General features: G+C 43.7%; 3 protein-coding genes across 6 annotated transcripts; 1 reads left to right on the top strand and 2 right to left on the bottom strand.

Moving 5' to 3' along the window:
- Nucleotides 1-1,239: 1,239 nt before the first annotated feature.
- LOC133467565 (polyubiquitin-C) lies at nt 1,240-3,381 on the bottom strand. Its single transcript, XM_061752584.1, has 2 exons — nt 3,251-3,381; nt 1,240-2,721 (listed from the first exon to the last, which is right to left on the bottom strand). The coding sequence occupies exon 2, from the start codon at nt 2,711-2,713 to the stop codon at nt 1,340-1,342; it is 1,374 nt and encodes a 457-aa protein (XP_061608568.1). The 5' UTR covers nt 2,714-2,721; nt 3,251-3,381; the 3' UTR covers nt 1,240-1,339.
- Nucleotides 3,382-3,441: 60 nt separating this feature from the next.
- Nucleotides 3,442-14,319, top strand: p2rx5 (purinergic receptor P2X, ligand-gated ion channel, 5). 4 transcript variants are annotated; one of them, XM_061752578.1, is made up of 13 exons: nt 3,442-5,275; nt 6,533-6,696; nt 7,309-7,459; nt 7,660-7,731; nt 7,821-7,998; nt 8,805-8,889; nt 8,981-9,061; nt 9,842-9,983; nt 10,559-10,692; nt 10,757-10,850; nt 10,936-11,001; nt 11,123-11,211; nt 12,189-14,319. In XM_061752578.1, exons 3-13 carry the CDS (start codon nt 7,322-7,324, stop codon nt 12,418-12,420), a joined length of 1,311 nt encoding a protein of 436 aa, XP_061608562.1. In that variant the 5' UTR covers nt 3,442-5,275; nt 6,533-6,696; nt 7,309-7,321; the 3' UTR covers nt 12,421-14,319. The 4 variants fall into 4 exon arrangements, with proteins under 4 accessions (XP_061608562.1, XP_061608558.1, XP_061608559.1 ...); XM_061752574.1 differs by lacking the exon at nt 6,533-6,696; XM_061752575.1 differs by lacking the exon at nt 6,533-6,696 and having other exon boundaries at nt 7,821-7,896.
- Nucleotides 14,320-14,323: 4 nt separating this feature from the next.
- Nucleotides 14,324-16,602, bottom strand: emc6 (ER membrane protein complex subunit 6). Its single transcript, XM_061752610.1, has 2 exons — nt 16,392-16,602; nt 14,324-15,013 (listed from the first exon to the last, which is right to left on the bottom strand). Exon 2 carries the CDS (start codon nt 14,980-14,982, stop codon nt 14,650-14,652), a length of 333 nt encoding a protein of 110 aa, XP_061608594.1. The 5' UTR covers nt 14,983-15,013; nt 16,392-16,602; the 3' UTR covers nt 14,324-14,649.
- Between the last annotated feature and the right edge of the window lie 259 nt (nt 16,603-16,861).

Raw genomic sequence — 16,861 nt, forward strand, 5'->3', positions numbered from 1 at the left:
CTCTAGATCTTTCCCTCACACTCTGATATGCAACACTGACCGGCCCCACCAGAATTGGAACATTTCAATTTTGCTGCTGGTCCACATTGCATGTTTGTCTTCAGGCTTCCCACAACTGTTGGTTTTGGCCTACCATTTAGTAGCCCTTACAACGGTCTATTTAATCTATTAATCACAAAGACACCTATTATACATTTCTTTGCTTACCCACATTGTTCCCATCTTTCACTATTTTTGCCTTACAATCTAAGTTTACCATGTAAATACATCTCAATTGGGTTTTCAGGGGCATCTCAAATATTGTAGCACAGTTACATATATTCCAGCATCACAATTCAAAAAATTCCAACCAATAGAAAATTTGAACGGTGTACTACTGGTTAGAGCGTCAGCCTCACAGTTCTGAGGACCAGGGTTCAATCCCCGGCCCCGCCTGTGTGGAGTTTGCATGTTCTCCCCGTGCCTGCGTGGCTTTTCTCCGGGCACTCCGCTTTCCTCCCACATCACCAAAACATGCGTGGTAGGTTAATTGACAACTCTAAATTGCCCGTAGGTGTGAATGTGAGGGTGAATGGTTGTTTGTTTGTATGCACAGCGATTGGCTGGCGACCGCTTCAGGGTCTACCCCGCCTCCTGCCCGATGATAGCTGGGATAGGCTCTGGCACGCCCACAACTCACTGAGAAGGGGCTCAGAAAATGGATGGATAAAATAAACATTTTTAAAAATGTTAAAATGTGGACTTTTGTTGAAAAACAAAATTGTTGAATGATTTTTAACATTTCCCCAATTCTACTATATTATCCATATGTTCTTGAGTGTAATCCACATCAGTTTTCCTTCCCTCACTCAATTTCACCACAACTCCTTTAAAAAGCAGATTGCATCCTCAGGGTTTCAGTGCCTACATCAAATACTAGATGGTGCCACCACAAAAACTATTGCCTTAGCAAAATGTGTAGAGTCTATGTACCCAATTTACTTTTAATTACACTTTTGTCCCCATTATGCATTTGAATACATGGCAGTTCTAGACTGGAGCAGTGGCATGGAAAAACCTCACCCTGAAAGACTACATTAGGTAGACCCACAGATACTCTGCAAAATATTCATCTATGGCAAATTACGTTCTGTGCATCTTAGCATGACAACTTAAATGGAGGGACTTTAAGGCTACTTGTCTGACAAAGTACTTTTTCTTGAACAATTTCACATCTTGAGACACAAAACAAACCCAGAATGACAGGTTGTATCATTTATTCCAACAAACATGCACTTAACATATGGTCACGGCATTAGCCTTAGAAATGTTTTGTTTAACAACATGGAATTGTGATTGATTACTGGCCACCCCTCAGACGCAGAACAAGATGGAGGGTTGACTCTTTCTGGATGTTGTAGTCAGAGAGGGTGCGGCCATCTTCTAATTGTTTGCCTGCAAATATCAACCTCTGCTGATCAGGGGGAATGCCTTCCTTGTCCTGGATTTTGGCCTTGACATTCTCAATGGTGTCACTGGGCTCAACCTCAAGGGTGATGGTCTTGCCAGTGAGGGTCTTCACGAAGATCTGCATGCCACCTCGCAGACGCAGGACAAGATGGAGGGTGGACTCTTTCTGAATGTTGTAGTCTGAGAGCGTGCGGCCATCTTCCAGCTGTTTGCCAGCGAAGATCAACCTCTGCTGGTCAGGGGGAATGCCTTCCTTGTCCTGGATTTTGGCCTTGACATTCTCAATGGTGTCACTGGGCTCAACCTCGAGGGTGATGGTCTTGCCAGTGAGGGTCTTCACGAAGATCTGCATGCCACCTCGCAGACGCAGGACGAGATGGAGGGTGGACTCTTTCTGAATGTTGTAGTCTGAGAGCGTGCGGCCATCTTCCAGCTGTTTGCCAGCGAAGATCAACCTCTGCTGGTCAGGGGGAATGCCTTCCTTGTCCTGGATTTTGGCCTTGACATTCTCAATGGTGTCACTGGGCTCAACCTCAAGGGTGATGGTCTTGCCAGTCAAGGTTTTGACAAAGATCTGCATGCCACCTCGCAGACGCAGGACGAGATGGAGGGTGGACTCTTTCTGAATGTTGTAGTCTGAGAGCGTGCGGCCATCTTCCAGCTGTTTGCCAGCGAAGATCAACCTCTGCTGGTCAGGGGGAATGCCTTCCTTGTCCTGGATTTTGGCCTTGACATTCTCAATGGTGTCACTGGGCTCAACCTCAAGGGTGATGGTCTTGCCAGTGAGGGTCTTCACGAAGATCTGCATGCCACCTCGCAGACGCAGGACGAGATGGAGGGTGGACTCTTTCTGAATGTTGTAGTCTGAGAGCGTGCGGCCATCTTCCAGCTGTTTGCCAGCGAAGATCAACCTCTGCTGGTCAGGGGGAATGCCTTCCTTGTCCTGGATTTTGGCCTTGACATTCTCAATGGTGTCACTGGGCTCAACCTCGAGGGTGATGGTCTTGCCAGTGAGGGTCTTCACGAAGATCTGCATGCCACCTCGCAGACGCAGGACAAGATGGAGGGTGGACTCTTTCTGAATGTTGTAGTCTGAGAGCGTGCGGCCATCTTCCAGCTGTTTGCCAGCGAAGATCAACCTCTGCTGGTCAGGGGGAATGCCTTCCTTGTCCTGGATTTTGGCCTTGACATTCTCAATGGTGTCACTGGGCTCAACCTCAAGGGTGATGGTCTTGCCAGTGAGGGTCTTCACAAAGATCTGCATATTTGCACCTAAGATGAATTAAAATGTATTAAATTCATTGCTTAAAAATCTTAAGAAAATGTTAGTACATTAGTCCTAAGATAAACATGTTTATAAATGAACATTTTACACAAAACACCATTTAAAACGTCATTTAGTTGCAACAATAACCAACTGTATAATTAATGAGTTGCGGAAGCAATCCGCCAGAATTCTGGTCGACAGCGCCATTTTGAGACCTTGTTGACTCTCTTTTGTTCAGCGGCAGTCCTCCATAATGGACGCTGCCACTGAAAATGTCGAGTTACTGCTATTGCTGACAACAAACCATTGCTCGAAATATCAACTCAGCGACGATGGAATGTAACACGACGTTACACAGTAGTTTGTTAAACAAATAAGAAGACTTTAAATGAGTCAAAATTAAAAGACAACGGCCACCGGCAGTGCTTACAATGGCTATGTAATCTTAAACGTACAACCAAAAAAAAAAAAAAGCCACAATTAACGCCAGAGACAGCGGACTCAATAGCTAAACCAAAATAAATTGTTACTTACGATACAGAAGTGACGCTGGTACCTTCTCGTTCTACGAGGGCGGAAACGCCAAAGTCCTTTATATACGAGCGGCTGCAACGTCATTGACAATATCCAGCCGCACTAAAAAATAGTTCCCTCCTTTCCCGGCACAGCATTTCAACCTTTAGGGTTTATTTCGTTGACACCCGTTAACAATTTAAAGTACATTCTAAGAATATATACAATAAATTGTAAACGACACATTTATTTGAAAATTATACATATTTTTTAAAATGTTGACGTTAGGCTCGCGGAATAATATCACATGGCACTAAGGTCCCTCTTTACGGAGTTTTGTTGAAGGATCTCAACAACTCCAATCTTTCCGTTGTGATTGGATGGAAGGATTGTTTATTTACAACAAATAAGACTTTGTCAATCATTATACAATGCCCATACAGTCCCTGTGAAGTGAAGATAAAAATGTCATATAAATTTGACACACCGCAGAGAAGAGTTGTTAAACAGCCTACCAAATTTGAATTCATAAAAAAAATCAAGTTTATAAAACGAGGCTCAAAAATCGTGAAAAATAGCGCCCTCTGGCCGTCCCCGAAGAATGTGCTGAAAAAACGCCCGCTGGACTCGTACCTGTTATCAAATATGTTCCTGTACGAACGTATGCACTCAAATGTCTGTCGTTGTGAGCCACAGGCTGAATAACGTAGGCCACTGTGTTTAATAGTGCGCGGCAGTGACATATTGGACCGAGCCGACGGCAGTCGGCAAAATACAGGGCTAGCGGGCTAGGCTAGCTAAGCTAGGCTACCTAGGCTATAATGAAGTTATACTGTTTTACCCTAATTTGAAGGCCTTTTTTTTTTTTAACTACTTTTTCTATCGGCAACCGCACACAAAAATGTTCCCTAAAAAGGCCACATTTTCTGACACAGAAAAACCTCAAGTTCCCTGGAACCCATCATCTGATTTCCAAGATTCTTGCTGCGTGGTACTCAGGTCGAAGTGGCCATTCCAGCCAAACTGAGCATTTTCACAGACTGTCATTTTGGGGAACTCTTGTCACATTGCGACTAGTATGACACACTATTCATTTTGTTTTACTCTGCAGTCAGGTTGGCATTGCATATCAGAATGTACTCAATTGCCTATAACCCTGATAAAGGTTAAATGATCAAAATGTGTGGCACTTGTCAAGGTGAATCTGCGCATTTCTCAATTTGTCTCGGTAAGGCAACAGCAAAAGTCCCGTGGGATAAGTTTGTGTTTTTGTGTGAAGTTCATGTTTTGTTGGCTTTGTTCCTTGAACACATTGATTTTGTGTGCAAATGCGTTATATAACTCTTTTAAATTTGCAGGAAAAAAAGTTTCCAATTACAAAGGGTTCGGTGAATGCACGCATGAAACTTTAGGAGTTCAGTACCTCCAACAAAGTTAAGAACACTGACCTAATGGAAAGCAATTGCATACATTCGAACTAAATGAATTTTGGTTAATCCACAGCTTGTTATATTCAAATAATATTCGGAAGTTTTAACTGATTGAATTCAATCGGTTATGCAATTCACAGATTTAAGGTGGTTTGAAGGAATCTGAATACATGCATGTTATAATTTAAATAACAATGATGAATTTTTCTCCGTGCTAAAATTACTTGGGTGCATTCTCGCCTCCTTTTTCACGCCCCAGATAAATGAAGATATTCCCCCCAAAGCAAAGCACTGCAGTAGTAAGGTTGACTAGTTCAGTATTCATCTTAAAGTGTGCTGAATGGTTGAATTTGACATGCGCTCATGTTGCCTTCTGGCATATTGGAGGAGCACGCGGAGTGACATCGGTCCTGACGAGTCAACCGGCTGAGGAGGGGACACGCACCGTGTTGCTCACTCACTCGCACACTCACACGACCGCCGACATGGCCGGCTGGGGCACCTTCTTCTTCTCCCTCCTCAACTACAAGACGGAAAAGTATGTCATCGCCGAGAACAGGAGGATCGGAATACTGTTTCGAATCTACCAACTGGCCGTGCTGGGATACATAATCGGGTAAGGTGCAATCATTCGTTGGCCCCCGCTGCTTCTGTCCATGGGTGCCTTTGCACAGACTAACCTTCCTCAAAGTGATTCGCAAAGTTAAAAATAGTTGTGCCTGCGCAAGTCCTATGTATTTGCTTTGCTCGGTTAAAGTGGCAGAGCATGTGCGTGTGTTCATTTTTATTATAAATACTACACTGGTCAGACTACATACTGTGTGACATCATGGAATTGTCTGAAAGTGAACATGAAAAGGAAGTGACGGGTACAATATCAACGGGATATGTAATTGTATAGTTGATTAGAATCATTCAAAATTGTCTGACAAGAGTAGGCAGCGCAGTTGACTGCGTCACAGTTAGTTCTTAGCTTCTGGGATGGGATGGAGGCTCCGGCCTTCCCATGTGTGGGTTTTCCTCCAACATTCCCCAAACATGCAAACACTCTAAATGAGCCATAAGTGTGAATGTGAGTGGAAATGCTTGTTTATCTACTGCATACGTGCCCTGCGATTGGCTGGCGACCAGTTGAGGGTGTACCCCGACTCTTGTCCAAAGCCAGGCTCCAGCTCACCCGCGGCCCAAGTGAGGAGACAAGAACAGGAAAATGGGTGGATGATCATGATCTGACAGCAACTTGAAAGCTGTTGTCCTAATACCATAATAAGGAAAAGTACCGTAATACAGGCGGCTTTCATTTTGTTAATGCCTGTGAAGAAACTTCATTGGGTGCACCGATAATAATATTGCGGCACAGTGGACAACAGGTTAGCACGTGTGCCTCACAGTTCTGAGGTCCTGGATTCAAATCCGGCCTCGCCTGTGTGCAGTTTGCATGTTCTCCCTGTGCCTGCCGTGGCTTTTCTGCATGACAGTGTTGCAGTGGCTCCAAAGTGACTCTGGATCTTCACCCAGCCGAGCCGGTCATGTTATGGGCGGAGAAACGCAGGGCAGGGGCGGTTCTTATCTAAACTAGCCTCACGATTACATAACAGTAGGGTTCAGGTGCAGAATGGCTCTTACAGGCACATTTTCAGAAGTCGGCCTATAGCATACCAAAAGATTCACTTGATTGCTTCATTTCACACTTGATGTGTCAGCAAGCACTCAGGAGACCCAACTATTTGTAAACAAGCCATTAAAGAGCCCCATTTCCATAATATGCCCTTGAAAGCAGAGGCCACTGTTTTAAGGAACGCTATGTGCTTGTGTGTGTGTGACAGACAGCTTTAGGAAGTCCTTCATTTGAAAGGTGCATTCGCATTTACAGACTCCAAAGAAACAGATGCAGTGCTATATCGGACGGACGCCGCCGCAAACTACAACCGCAATAATGTTCAATGAATACTTCTTTGGCAGTGTCAATACAAACTGAAGGCTATTGACTTTGTAGACTAGACAGAATATGTCATTCCGCACCTACTGAAGCAGCTGGTAAGTGTGTATTTTGGGATAGCTATCATAAATGATCCGTCCGTTTTCCGTAGCGCTTGTCCTCGTCAGGATGGCGCATGAGCTGGCTGTTATCTCATTGGGAACTCCAAATGATCGTTCGTGTTTCGGCTATTTCAATTCTCCCGGCAGTCCCCAATTATGTCAGAACGCCGCCTCTAGGCTAGCATTAGTTCAGCCGCATCCCTCTCGCTCAGTCGTCCTTGGACTGAAAAAAAAAAAACGGAATTGATAGATTGATCATTGATTTTCCCTGTAGTCAATCAAGAAAATGTAGTCAAATGCACCTACCTACCTACCTACCTACCTACCTACCTACCTACCTACCTACCTACCTACCTACCTACCTACCTACCTACCTACCTACCTACCTACCTACCTACCTACCAACCAACCAACCAACCAACCAACCAACCAACCAACCAACCAACCAACCAACCAACCAACCATATGTTGTTCAGGATCGCAGCAGGGCGCGGAGCCCGTGGGCATCGGGATGCGCGGACGTTAGCTGCGGTCCGTAAACCGCTACACTAATAAAGACTTGATGACAAAACAGATGGCTGAATTGTGGATTGTTGCTTCGTGCATTAGGTGGGTGTTTGTGATGAGGAAGGGCTACCAGGAGAGAGAGGAGGCCATCCAGTCGTCCGTCATCACCAAGCTCAAAGGCGTCACGCTCACCAACAGCTCTGAGAGCGGCCTTCGCCTGTGGAGTGCCGAGGACTGTGTCATTCCACCGAGTGTACGTATATTGCCAGCGTCCTTTGCATCAGAACCTTCCCCGACGTATCTCCTGTCAAGAGGCATTATGAATCGGGCGGACGTCATTCCCAGCAGCGTCTGCCCAAACAGATTGAACAGTATTGATCTTCTCCAGGCTGTAATTCATTTAACCTTTTGCTCCTTCGTCAGAATGACTAAAGCCCTAATTGTATTGCGCAGGGAGAACAGGTTTTCTTCGTGGTAACAAATTACATCGAGACCCCCGATCAGAGGCTGGGCTTCTGCGCCGAGGTGAGCGCGCACAAGAGCGGTCCCCGTGTTAATTGCGGAATGACCCAAATAGCAACGCTTTGAATTGAAGTGTTGTTTTTGCATCGCAGAGTTTCAAGGTACCAAATGGCCAATGCCTTAGCGATGATGACTGCATCGAGGGGGAGACTGTCGTAGCGGGGCATGGTGAGGACCGGTTACTGTCAAGAATTACACTTATTATGACCTGTGGCAAAATACGTCATACTGGGAGTCCTCGGTTTACAAGGGAATTCCATTCTTACGGCGGTGAGGAATTTCTACATACGCACGTTGGAATGCACTGTAGTCCATCACTCATCGACTTTAATGTAGTAGTAAAGTCACAATCATAATGAATATTTGTATGACAAGCCCTAGCAATTACCATACCAAAAACCGATTTAGAGTGTATTTATGAATTATAGCCATTTTTTACGTACATGTACGGTACCTCGATTTTCAGGGCCACAAAAGTATTATATCTGTAATCTGTTTGCATTACAGAATTTTTGAGCTCATTGAAAATGGCGGTCCGTGCAGTTCTGCAGGCCAGCGCTTCCGAACTGGTGGGTCGGCCTCCGAAAGCGGGTTGGGAACCCATTTTGTGTGAGTCGCGGACAGCTAGGACAAACAGAGCGATTTTTTTCAGTCTAGTGCAGAGGCATACGACGTTCCCACGCTGAATATATTCGGTAAATGACAGGAAGTGTAACTGCTCCGCACTCTAGCCACTAGTTTACTCTGTAAACTAATACAGTGCAGCTCAGCCTTTGGCGGTACATCAAAGTCATTTGAAAGGCTATATACAAATCGAATATACTGCACTTGTGCTTTCGAAGGTTCTTTTGAAACAAAACATCGTTATTGTTCTTAACTTCTATAGAAGTGGGTGGCGACTTGGCAACATTAGCAAAATGGGATGACAAGCGTTGCGAACCACTGCTCTGTACTTTGTACTGCATGCCACCATGCCTGTTTAATCATCAGCAATCCACACAGTCCCAATTTGTCAGATTTTGGCATCAGCTCTCTCTCACCCTAACCCAGCCAAGAATCTTTGCTCTCTCCATCAGGAATTAAAACAGGCTTGTGTATAAACAGCACCGGGACCTGCGAGATTCATGCCTGGTGTCCTGTAGAATACAGCAAGAGACCCGCGTGAGTACCTCAGGTCGTTTTCACCGATACAGCGCGTACCAAACTGCCATCCCTTTGGAACGACTGTCCCGCTTCCTATGTTCCCTCCCAGAGTGCCGCTCCTGAGCGAAGCCGAAAACTTCACCATTTACATCAAGAACTTCATCAGGTTCCCGATGTTCGAATTCTCCAAGTAAGTGTCTCCAGGTGGTGCTGAGCGGTGGCGTGCCTCTAGTTTCATCAGCACATCATTCCGTAGATCAGAAATCTGTGGCCCGTGGAGGCTTTAAATAGCTTTCGGGTGCAGAGAGCCTTCTATTAATACGGCCCGTTTGTTGCGCTCAGCGAGACAGCCAAACAGTCATGTGAGATGCCCTTGACAGCGAGCCCAACTGCGGACAGGTGTCACACGACACGGACTCCCCCTCTCTCCACTTTCAAGTGTTGTGGAGAGATGACACTAGTCGTGGCAATTATGTACAACATGAGCTCATTGGAACGAAGCACACGTCTTTCTTTGGTTTCTCGACTACTCTCAGTCTTTTCACGACCAGATGTAGGAGATCGAAAGCACCGTTAACCGGCGCTGGGGAACGCGTGGTGGGTTTCAAATTAAGGCAGGCGTGCTAACGGCCAATGGCAGAAACGCTATACTATACATTACTGCTCGGGAGCCGTAAAAGCCTTTTCAAGCCGCTCAGCATTTAGGTCCAAACTCTAATCAACATGCTTCACAGACTAATTATTAGTATCCATTATATTTGTTTCTTTCAGGCAGGTATCTCAAATAAAGCAAAACTATGAGAAAAGAGAAAAGAAATACGCTGTTTAGACATTTTTATACATTTCTCTATCATGTGGGCTCTGTCATGTCAAAACAATATTAACACAAGCCCAGACCAAAAAAATGACTCGCATCCTTGATTCTTATGAGGCGTCATACCTGTCGTGACCGCTGTCTTCACTTTGTTAGGTCCAACGTTCTCGACAGCGCTGATGACAGCTACATGAAAAGATGCTCCTACGACCAAGTGAACCATCCTTACTGTCCCATCTTTCGCCTCGGAGATCTGGTCAAACGGGCTGGACACGACTTTCAGGACATGGCTGCCAAGGTACAAAGCTCCATAATGTGAAATGATTTTTTTTCTTTTAAAGAAAACGTTTATACAGTTCGCATGTGTCTTATGAATATGTCTTAGCTATGGCTAATATGTGCATCCAACAAAACGAATAAGCAACGCTACCTTTAGCAACACAAGAGAAGAGTCATGTCCACCAATATGATACAGGTTACAGTGCTCGATTAAAGAAAAAGTTGAATTAACCCCCCAAAGTAAAATGTATGCAACATTAAGACGCTATGATCAAACACAAAATTGCATATTCTGAGAATTTGTGTGTTAAATGGTTTCAGGCTTTTGATACAGGTTCTCTTGTTTTTTGGTTTTGTTTTTAGAATTGCACGGTGGGATGGATAAAATGGTAGCAGTAGTAGTTAGCGGGATTCTTTAGAATGGTGTAGAAGACTATTTCCATGAGCACATTTGTAATTCGGGTTCAAGCTGACTCACTAGCAGCAGTATGCATACCCTTCTTTCTTGACTGGCGTAATTTAAAAAATGGCTGTCTTTTGAGCAACAAGCAGAGCCGCACCCCACGCCCCATTTTCGGATTCTCTTGTTTTCAGGGTGGCTCTGTTGGTATCCTAATTGAGTGGAATTGTGATTTGGACAAGGACTACTCTCAGTGTAATCCACAATACAGCTTCACCCGTTTGGACATCAACTTGAACAACTCTGTTACATCGGGATACAACTTCAGGTACGTCATCTCAGTACTCCCACTTTTCTTTCTAACTAAACCATCTGATGACGTTGCCTTGCAGATATGCCAGATACTATAAGGATCAAAATGGGGAAACCTTTCGCACTTTGTATAAAGTATATGGAATTCGCTTTGACATCATGATCAATGGCCAGGTGGTACTGTAGCTGTCATTTGAGAAATTTAGGACAGCCTTTTCCAGTAGTCGTCACTCCAGTTAATGTTTTGTCCCCCTTGCAGGCTGGAAAATTCAATATCATTCCCACAATAATTGCCATTGGCTCCGGTGTTGCTCTTCTCGGAATAGTGAGTTATCTTCATAACATTGCTTTTTTGTACGTTACAATTACGATGTAGCACTGTACCAAATCAATTGTTCTGAGGACTTTTTAAACATTGTTTAAGAAGTATATCAATCTTTTTCCAGGGAGCCTTTGTGTGTGATATGATCCTGCTGTACATGATGAACACAAGCTCCTTCTATCGAAACAAGAAGTTCGAGATCATCAATTTCAAGTATGTTTTATGCTTCGAGGCATCTTCAAAGTGTGGGGCGGTGACAATCCCCACCAAGAAATTTCAAGGCAGCCAATTTTGAAACATGCCTCCGTATACAATGTTGCTTTTCATTTTACCATCTTAAAATAATGTCATTATCCACAAAACACACTGTCTTATGAAGGGAATATTAGGGCCACATTTATGTATTTATTTTACAAGGGGAAAAAAGTTGTAATCTAACAAGGACAATACTAATACTTGTGTATTGCAAGAATAGTCACATTTTGATGTAAAGTCATGCACTGCAGAGACTCCACTATTGGCGATCTGTGATATAGAGACCATATAAAAACATCTTCATCGTTTTACCACTTTGCAAATGCTTTAAACACATGAACTTATCAAAAGACTCTTTTCAAAATATTCCTTAGCGGTTGATGTCCCGCTTGCTCGCAGTTCTTCAAAGAGGCGGCAAGGCGTGCAAGCTCAGTATTTATCCGTCCCAGTGAAAGTTTACTGGAAAACTAACCCAAAACAAAATGGAATTCAACATTGTATATCTAAAAACCAAAATGCTCAACTAAACCATTTAAGAATGCAAGTCTACTATCTTAATGCGAATGTGAAATGTGAAATGCCATGGAGAGGCTAACAGAAATGACCATACAGTATACTATGTGATGGTAATCCTAAACCTTGGAACAACGGATACTTTCAAAAACTCTGTGATGCCCAGCATGTTGCAGGATGACGCCGTACTCCACTGAAGGCGCGCGACTCTCAATCTGGACAATCTGGCTGTATACTATAAAACCCAGCGCCTAAAAATATGCAAATGACGAACCGCAGTATAGCGGGGGTTCACTGTACGAGCAATCCGCCTCACACTTTGAAAGCGCTAACGAAATGTGATTTTATTCTGGCTTCAAAGATAACGTTTTTCATCCAAACTTTCATCCACTGGCTGATCTCTCCCACGCCGAATATTACAGGAAAGAGCGGAACTCCATCAGGGAGCGGAAGAGTCGGGAAAGGAAATCCAGGAAATTAGCGGCTGTCAACTCTATGAAAGACACAGCGGATATTGAAGCCTTAGAGGCTCAGAACAAGCCATCTGAGGACAAGCGGGGTCCCACCATTCCACGCAACACGGGCCAGCGGTACGCCCTCGCTCGCCAGGGTGCGGAACCAAAGCATCACATCACATTCGCATCACGCAACTGAAAATGCAAGACAGGTCTCAAGAGGTGGAACCCAAAAGTGGAACTCACTTCTCGCCTTATTGACGTGACAGTCGCCTCGCCGCCTGCTCGAGTGATTCTTTTGCCTCGACTGCAGAGAGACCAGCCGTGACAACTGCTGGCAAGACAAAGGGAAACGTGCTGTATTCATTGACATTGTTTTAGCCAATCGCTCCTTGACAGCCTATTTTGCATTGTGTTTCATGGTGCCAAGCGACATTGCCAGCTGGTCACCTGAGCTGTAGAAATTCTCATTCAAACTGTATTAACCCTCATGTTATGTTGCTGGTCAAACTGATCCATTTTCAAGGCAATTCGAAAAGAAAATAGAGTGAAGCAGCGCCCTTGCGCCGCAAAAGGTCATTCACTCCAGCAGCGGTTCTCTCAAAATACTTCGCTAACTCTAAGTACCACCATCATGACCAACATTAAAATACTGTAGCGTATTTAGTAGTGTTCATCAAAAACAAAACAGCTTCTATTCCTGAAGTATATTTAACATTGTGAACCACTGTAACATTATGCACAGTTGGACCATTAGCCTGCACTAAAATATAGGCGAACCCAAATCAGCATTTTAATAATTACTGTATTAAAAAGCATCGCATATAAAAATTGCAGCTCAGTTTAAAGACAGTTCTTAAAGATTAAACAGAAATTCATTGTATTAAAATGTTAAACACAACTGAACTCTACCTAGTGATTCGTTCGCAAATCTCTAATCGCAAATCTTGAGAATCACCGCACTCGAGTAAGCCTCGGCGCCACGGCTCGGTCCCTACGCACGCCCCAGCGAGAGAAGAAGACAAAGTAGCCGTGTTTATAATGGCGGAAAACTGTTTCAAATGCACAATATATGCCACAATCGATGATCCACCCCAATACCTTTATAGAATTTCACTCATCTTACATTGCCCTTAAAAATAAATGGCTTACAGATGCCACCACTCGGGAATAACATACACAACCGGCAAAGACTCTCCATAACGTCTGCTAACAACCCATGCTAAACTTCAGCATCAAAGATGTTCTCTCCGTTAAGATGTATCACTTCAGCCTGCTTCCTCAACTCCGCGTCCGACTTGATTAGTCAGGGCTTTGGCACAATCGTGTGGCATCTTAGGGCATTACAGAAAGAAAAACCCCAAACTTTTCCTAATTTAACATGCCCCAGGTCAAATGGACCCAGCAACACTGTTGCTGTTCCTGAGAAAATGAACATAAGAGGGTTAACAAAGCTTCCTACCATTTTTCCGAACTATTCGTAGAATTTACAGAAAAGTATCAATAGCTACTTGATATGACAAAGTTAATCAATGATATTCCATTTTTTGGGCACTTTCTGAAGTTATACAAGTAGAGCAGCATCAACGCTGATAATTCTGAAACATTTATTTAAGTCATAGGTGGGCAACGTTTGGGCTGCAGGCCGCACTGACAAGTTACATCATCAGGAGTCCTGTCCTATTTATTTGCAATAACGTTGCCCTTTTCAACCTAAAATTGGTCAAATGAAATGTTCATCTCATGAAATCTTTTTTTTTTTTAATAATAGTTTATATTTTACATTGAACAATTTTGTTTAGGAATTCTTTAAATCATAGCTAAATTCTTTTTGTCATGAGTATAAAAATCGTTTAGCATTTTCGAACCTCATCTACAAATGACTTGCCCCATCTGTCCAATGTCGCCATCATACTTGGCCAGCCCTCATTTCAATGCCTTGTTGCCACGATTCCTGTAATGAATTCAACCGCTAACGGATCTGCCTCGTATTGTGTGCTCCTGTTAAATTGTGAGCGTATTCCTACTTATTTCAAAGGTCTTATTGTTGCAAATGAATGTACGTCTTCGACAGTATTAAAGCAGAAAGAAAATATGACGCATGCAAGTACAGAAGACTTTATTCCAATTAGTAATCACATTTCTTCATATAACATCTTTACTGTACAGAAAAGTGTAATACCAAGCGTTTACACCTTGTTTAGGATGTCATGTGCTACAGTCTGTTACACCACAAATCCAAATAAGAATCCTGGGCAGGATCATAAATGAGGAGAGGCCCGGAGTTAATAAAAGGCATCGTTGAGTGTGTGAAGAGGAAACTAAATGTATATTGGATCAGCAGGTCAGAATGGAATAACATTTTAAGATCTATTTTTGGCTCATCTACGGTTCAAACAAAATGTAATTAGGTTAAGGTCAGGTCATTTTAGTACACGTGCACCATTCCATAGAGGAAAGTCCAGAAGAGGACGTAGGTGAAAAGACCTCCGACCAGGCCCCCGGTGAAGAGCAGCCGTCTGGATTTAAAGCACTTGTTCCATCGTCGTCCGGCCTTGAGAATAAGCAGTAAAGACAGGAGGAACGAGGACAAAAAGTAAAAAATGAAGCCATACAGTCCCGTCAGGCCCAGGATACCGGCGGTCGCTCCCGACAGCGCCGACACGGAGGTGCGGCAGTAGTCCAGCACGGCCGCGTTCCCCCTCATGGCCACTTCGCTGATGAAGTGCGGCCCCTCTCGCTTGGCTACTACGGCTGCCATCTCGGCTGCGGTCGTGGGTCACGGGAAGATTCTGCAGATAACGGACGATGCTGATGATGAGATCACTACCATTTGCGACACAATTTTCAAGCGGTTCTGTACAATCGCGTTCATTACAGTGGATATAAACCATCTACACACACACACAATCCTGTTCAAATGCCAGGTTTTTGTGACATAAAAAAAGGAAACCAAGATAAATCATTTCAAAACTTTGTTGTGTTTGCACCAAGTAAACCTTTTCGGAACCTTTTTCACATTTCCAGAATTCAAGCGTGCCTTTGAAAAATGCAGTTTTGACTGAGGTTTTTCTTTCTAAGATTAGGTTTCCGTCTTGACGGCTTAACCCGTAGATCAGACATATGAAGAGGACAGGAAATAGTTGTCACTTGTGCGGTCAGCCTAGCTTTCTTCTCGTCTTCTCATCAATTCTGAAGTGATGCCCAGTTTTTGGTTATGTCACTGTTGCGCCATATTTCTTCCACTTGATGATGTCAACTCTGGCTTCCACAGTATATTGAATGCCTTGGAAATTCTTTGGCACCCTTCTGACAACGAGATCCGATGGCTTGTGCTGTAAGACGTGACTACAAAAATGTGAAGAAAAGCCTAGTAGTACAGCTGAAATGATTTTTTTTTTTTCAGTTAGTCAGAGGCACTTTAAATTCTAGCAGGTGCACAGTGACTCCCATTTAACATGAGTTTGAATGTGCTTAGTTAATTGTGAACACAGCCGCATTCCCATTTATAGAAGGGTGTGCACACTTGTGCAACTACACGAGCTCAGTTTTTTTTTTTTCCACTTCCCCTATGTGAAAGATTTCAAAAAGAGTCTTATTTCAATTGATTTGCATAGGTTACCGGTCACATTTGAAAGGACATTTTTTAACATCATCAAAAACATTTGGAGCGTGTAGACTTTGAATATTCCCTGCCTGTATAGTTAAGGCCATCATTGCACTCACTCCGTGTAATACATTCAATAACACTATTACCTCATATTATTCGGTCAACGGGGATATAGACTGGTAAATATGGACAGACAGATAGGTGCACAAATTATAGACTAAGAAAGGTGACAGATTAGATGGATTGAATTAATGTACATAACAATATAATCCCCATAAATCAGTTCCAAGTACAACAAACAACAAAAGTGTACTGCTGACGTAAAACGTTAGTGACGCCTTAAAGCAGCAGAATTGTGCATCTCCGTTGGGCGCTGTTAGCTTTGCAGCAGATGCTTTCGTAGGGATTTTAAAGACGTTTCTGCTGCCGACAATAGTTGATTGCGTTTGAGACGTGTTCGTGCTCAAATGACACCAGCGCTGTACGACTTTCTTCCATCTTACTTGAACGCCGTGCTAACACTGTGTTCGTGCTAATGCTAAGAGCCGTGTGGTTCTTACCGGAGAGACAACGGAGGAGCTTATCACAAATGCATCATGTGGGAAATATCACTTCGGCGACTTGAACTTGGAGCTGCTACCAGAAATGTCAGTATATAGGACAAGGAAAAGCCACATTCATTTTTTTTTATTTTTCCCCCAAATCCAATAGGAGTCCTTGCCAGTCAGTCCCCGTCCATACCATTCGCAATGGATTGTGGGAACTTGAAAGAGTACAGTCCTATGTAGCAGCCCGGTTGAACTAAAACCAAAACACGTGCCTAGGTGGCGGCCATGTTGGAAAGGTCGACGTTCCCATTCAAGTCAGAGCATAGACACAGAAACGAAGTGGTAACTTGCCGAGTTACATTTTTTTGTCAACGCACAAGCACATGATACATATACATACACAACAAGGGCAAAAAAAGGGATTCCTAGTTGCCTTTGTCGTGATTGTACGGCGTTTTACGCAATCGTGCGCAGCACGGTGC

Source organism: Phyllopteryx taeniolatus, chromosome 17 (genome assembly GCF_024500385.1).
Source record: "Phyllopteryx taeniolatus isolate TA_2022b chromosome 17, UOR_Ptae_1.2, whole genome shotgun sequence".
NCBI lineage: Eukaryota > Metazoa > Chordata > Actinopteri > Syngnathiformes > Syngnathidae > Phyllopteryx > Phyllopteryx taeniolatus.

Bases quoted from the DNA above. Each gene is read 5' to 3' on its own strand.
- LOC133467565 (XM_061752584.1), bottom strand. From the start codon at position 2,713: ATGCAGATCTTTGTGAAGACCCTCACTGGCAAGACCATCACCCTTGAG.
- p2rx5 (XM_061752574.1), top strand. From the start codon at position 4,923: ATGAAGATATTCCCCCCAAAGCAAAGCACTGCAGTAGTAAGGTTGACT. The intron at 11,002-11,122 runs GTGAGTTATCTT...ATCTTTTTCCAG, and splicing joins GTGTTGCTCTTCTCGGAATA to GGAGCCTTTGTGTGTGATAT. The intron at 11,212-12,188 runs GTATGTTTTATG...CGAATATTACAG, and splicing joins TTCGAGATCATCAATTTCAA to GAAAGAGCGGAACTCCATCA.
- emc6 (XM_061752610.1), bottom strand. From the start codon at position 14,982: ATGGCAGCCGTAGTAGCCAAGCGAGAGGGGCCGCACTTCATCAGCGAA.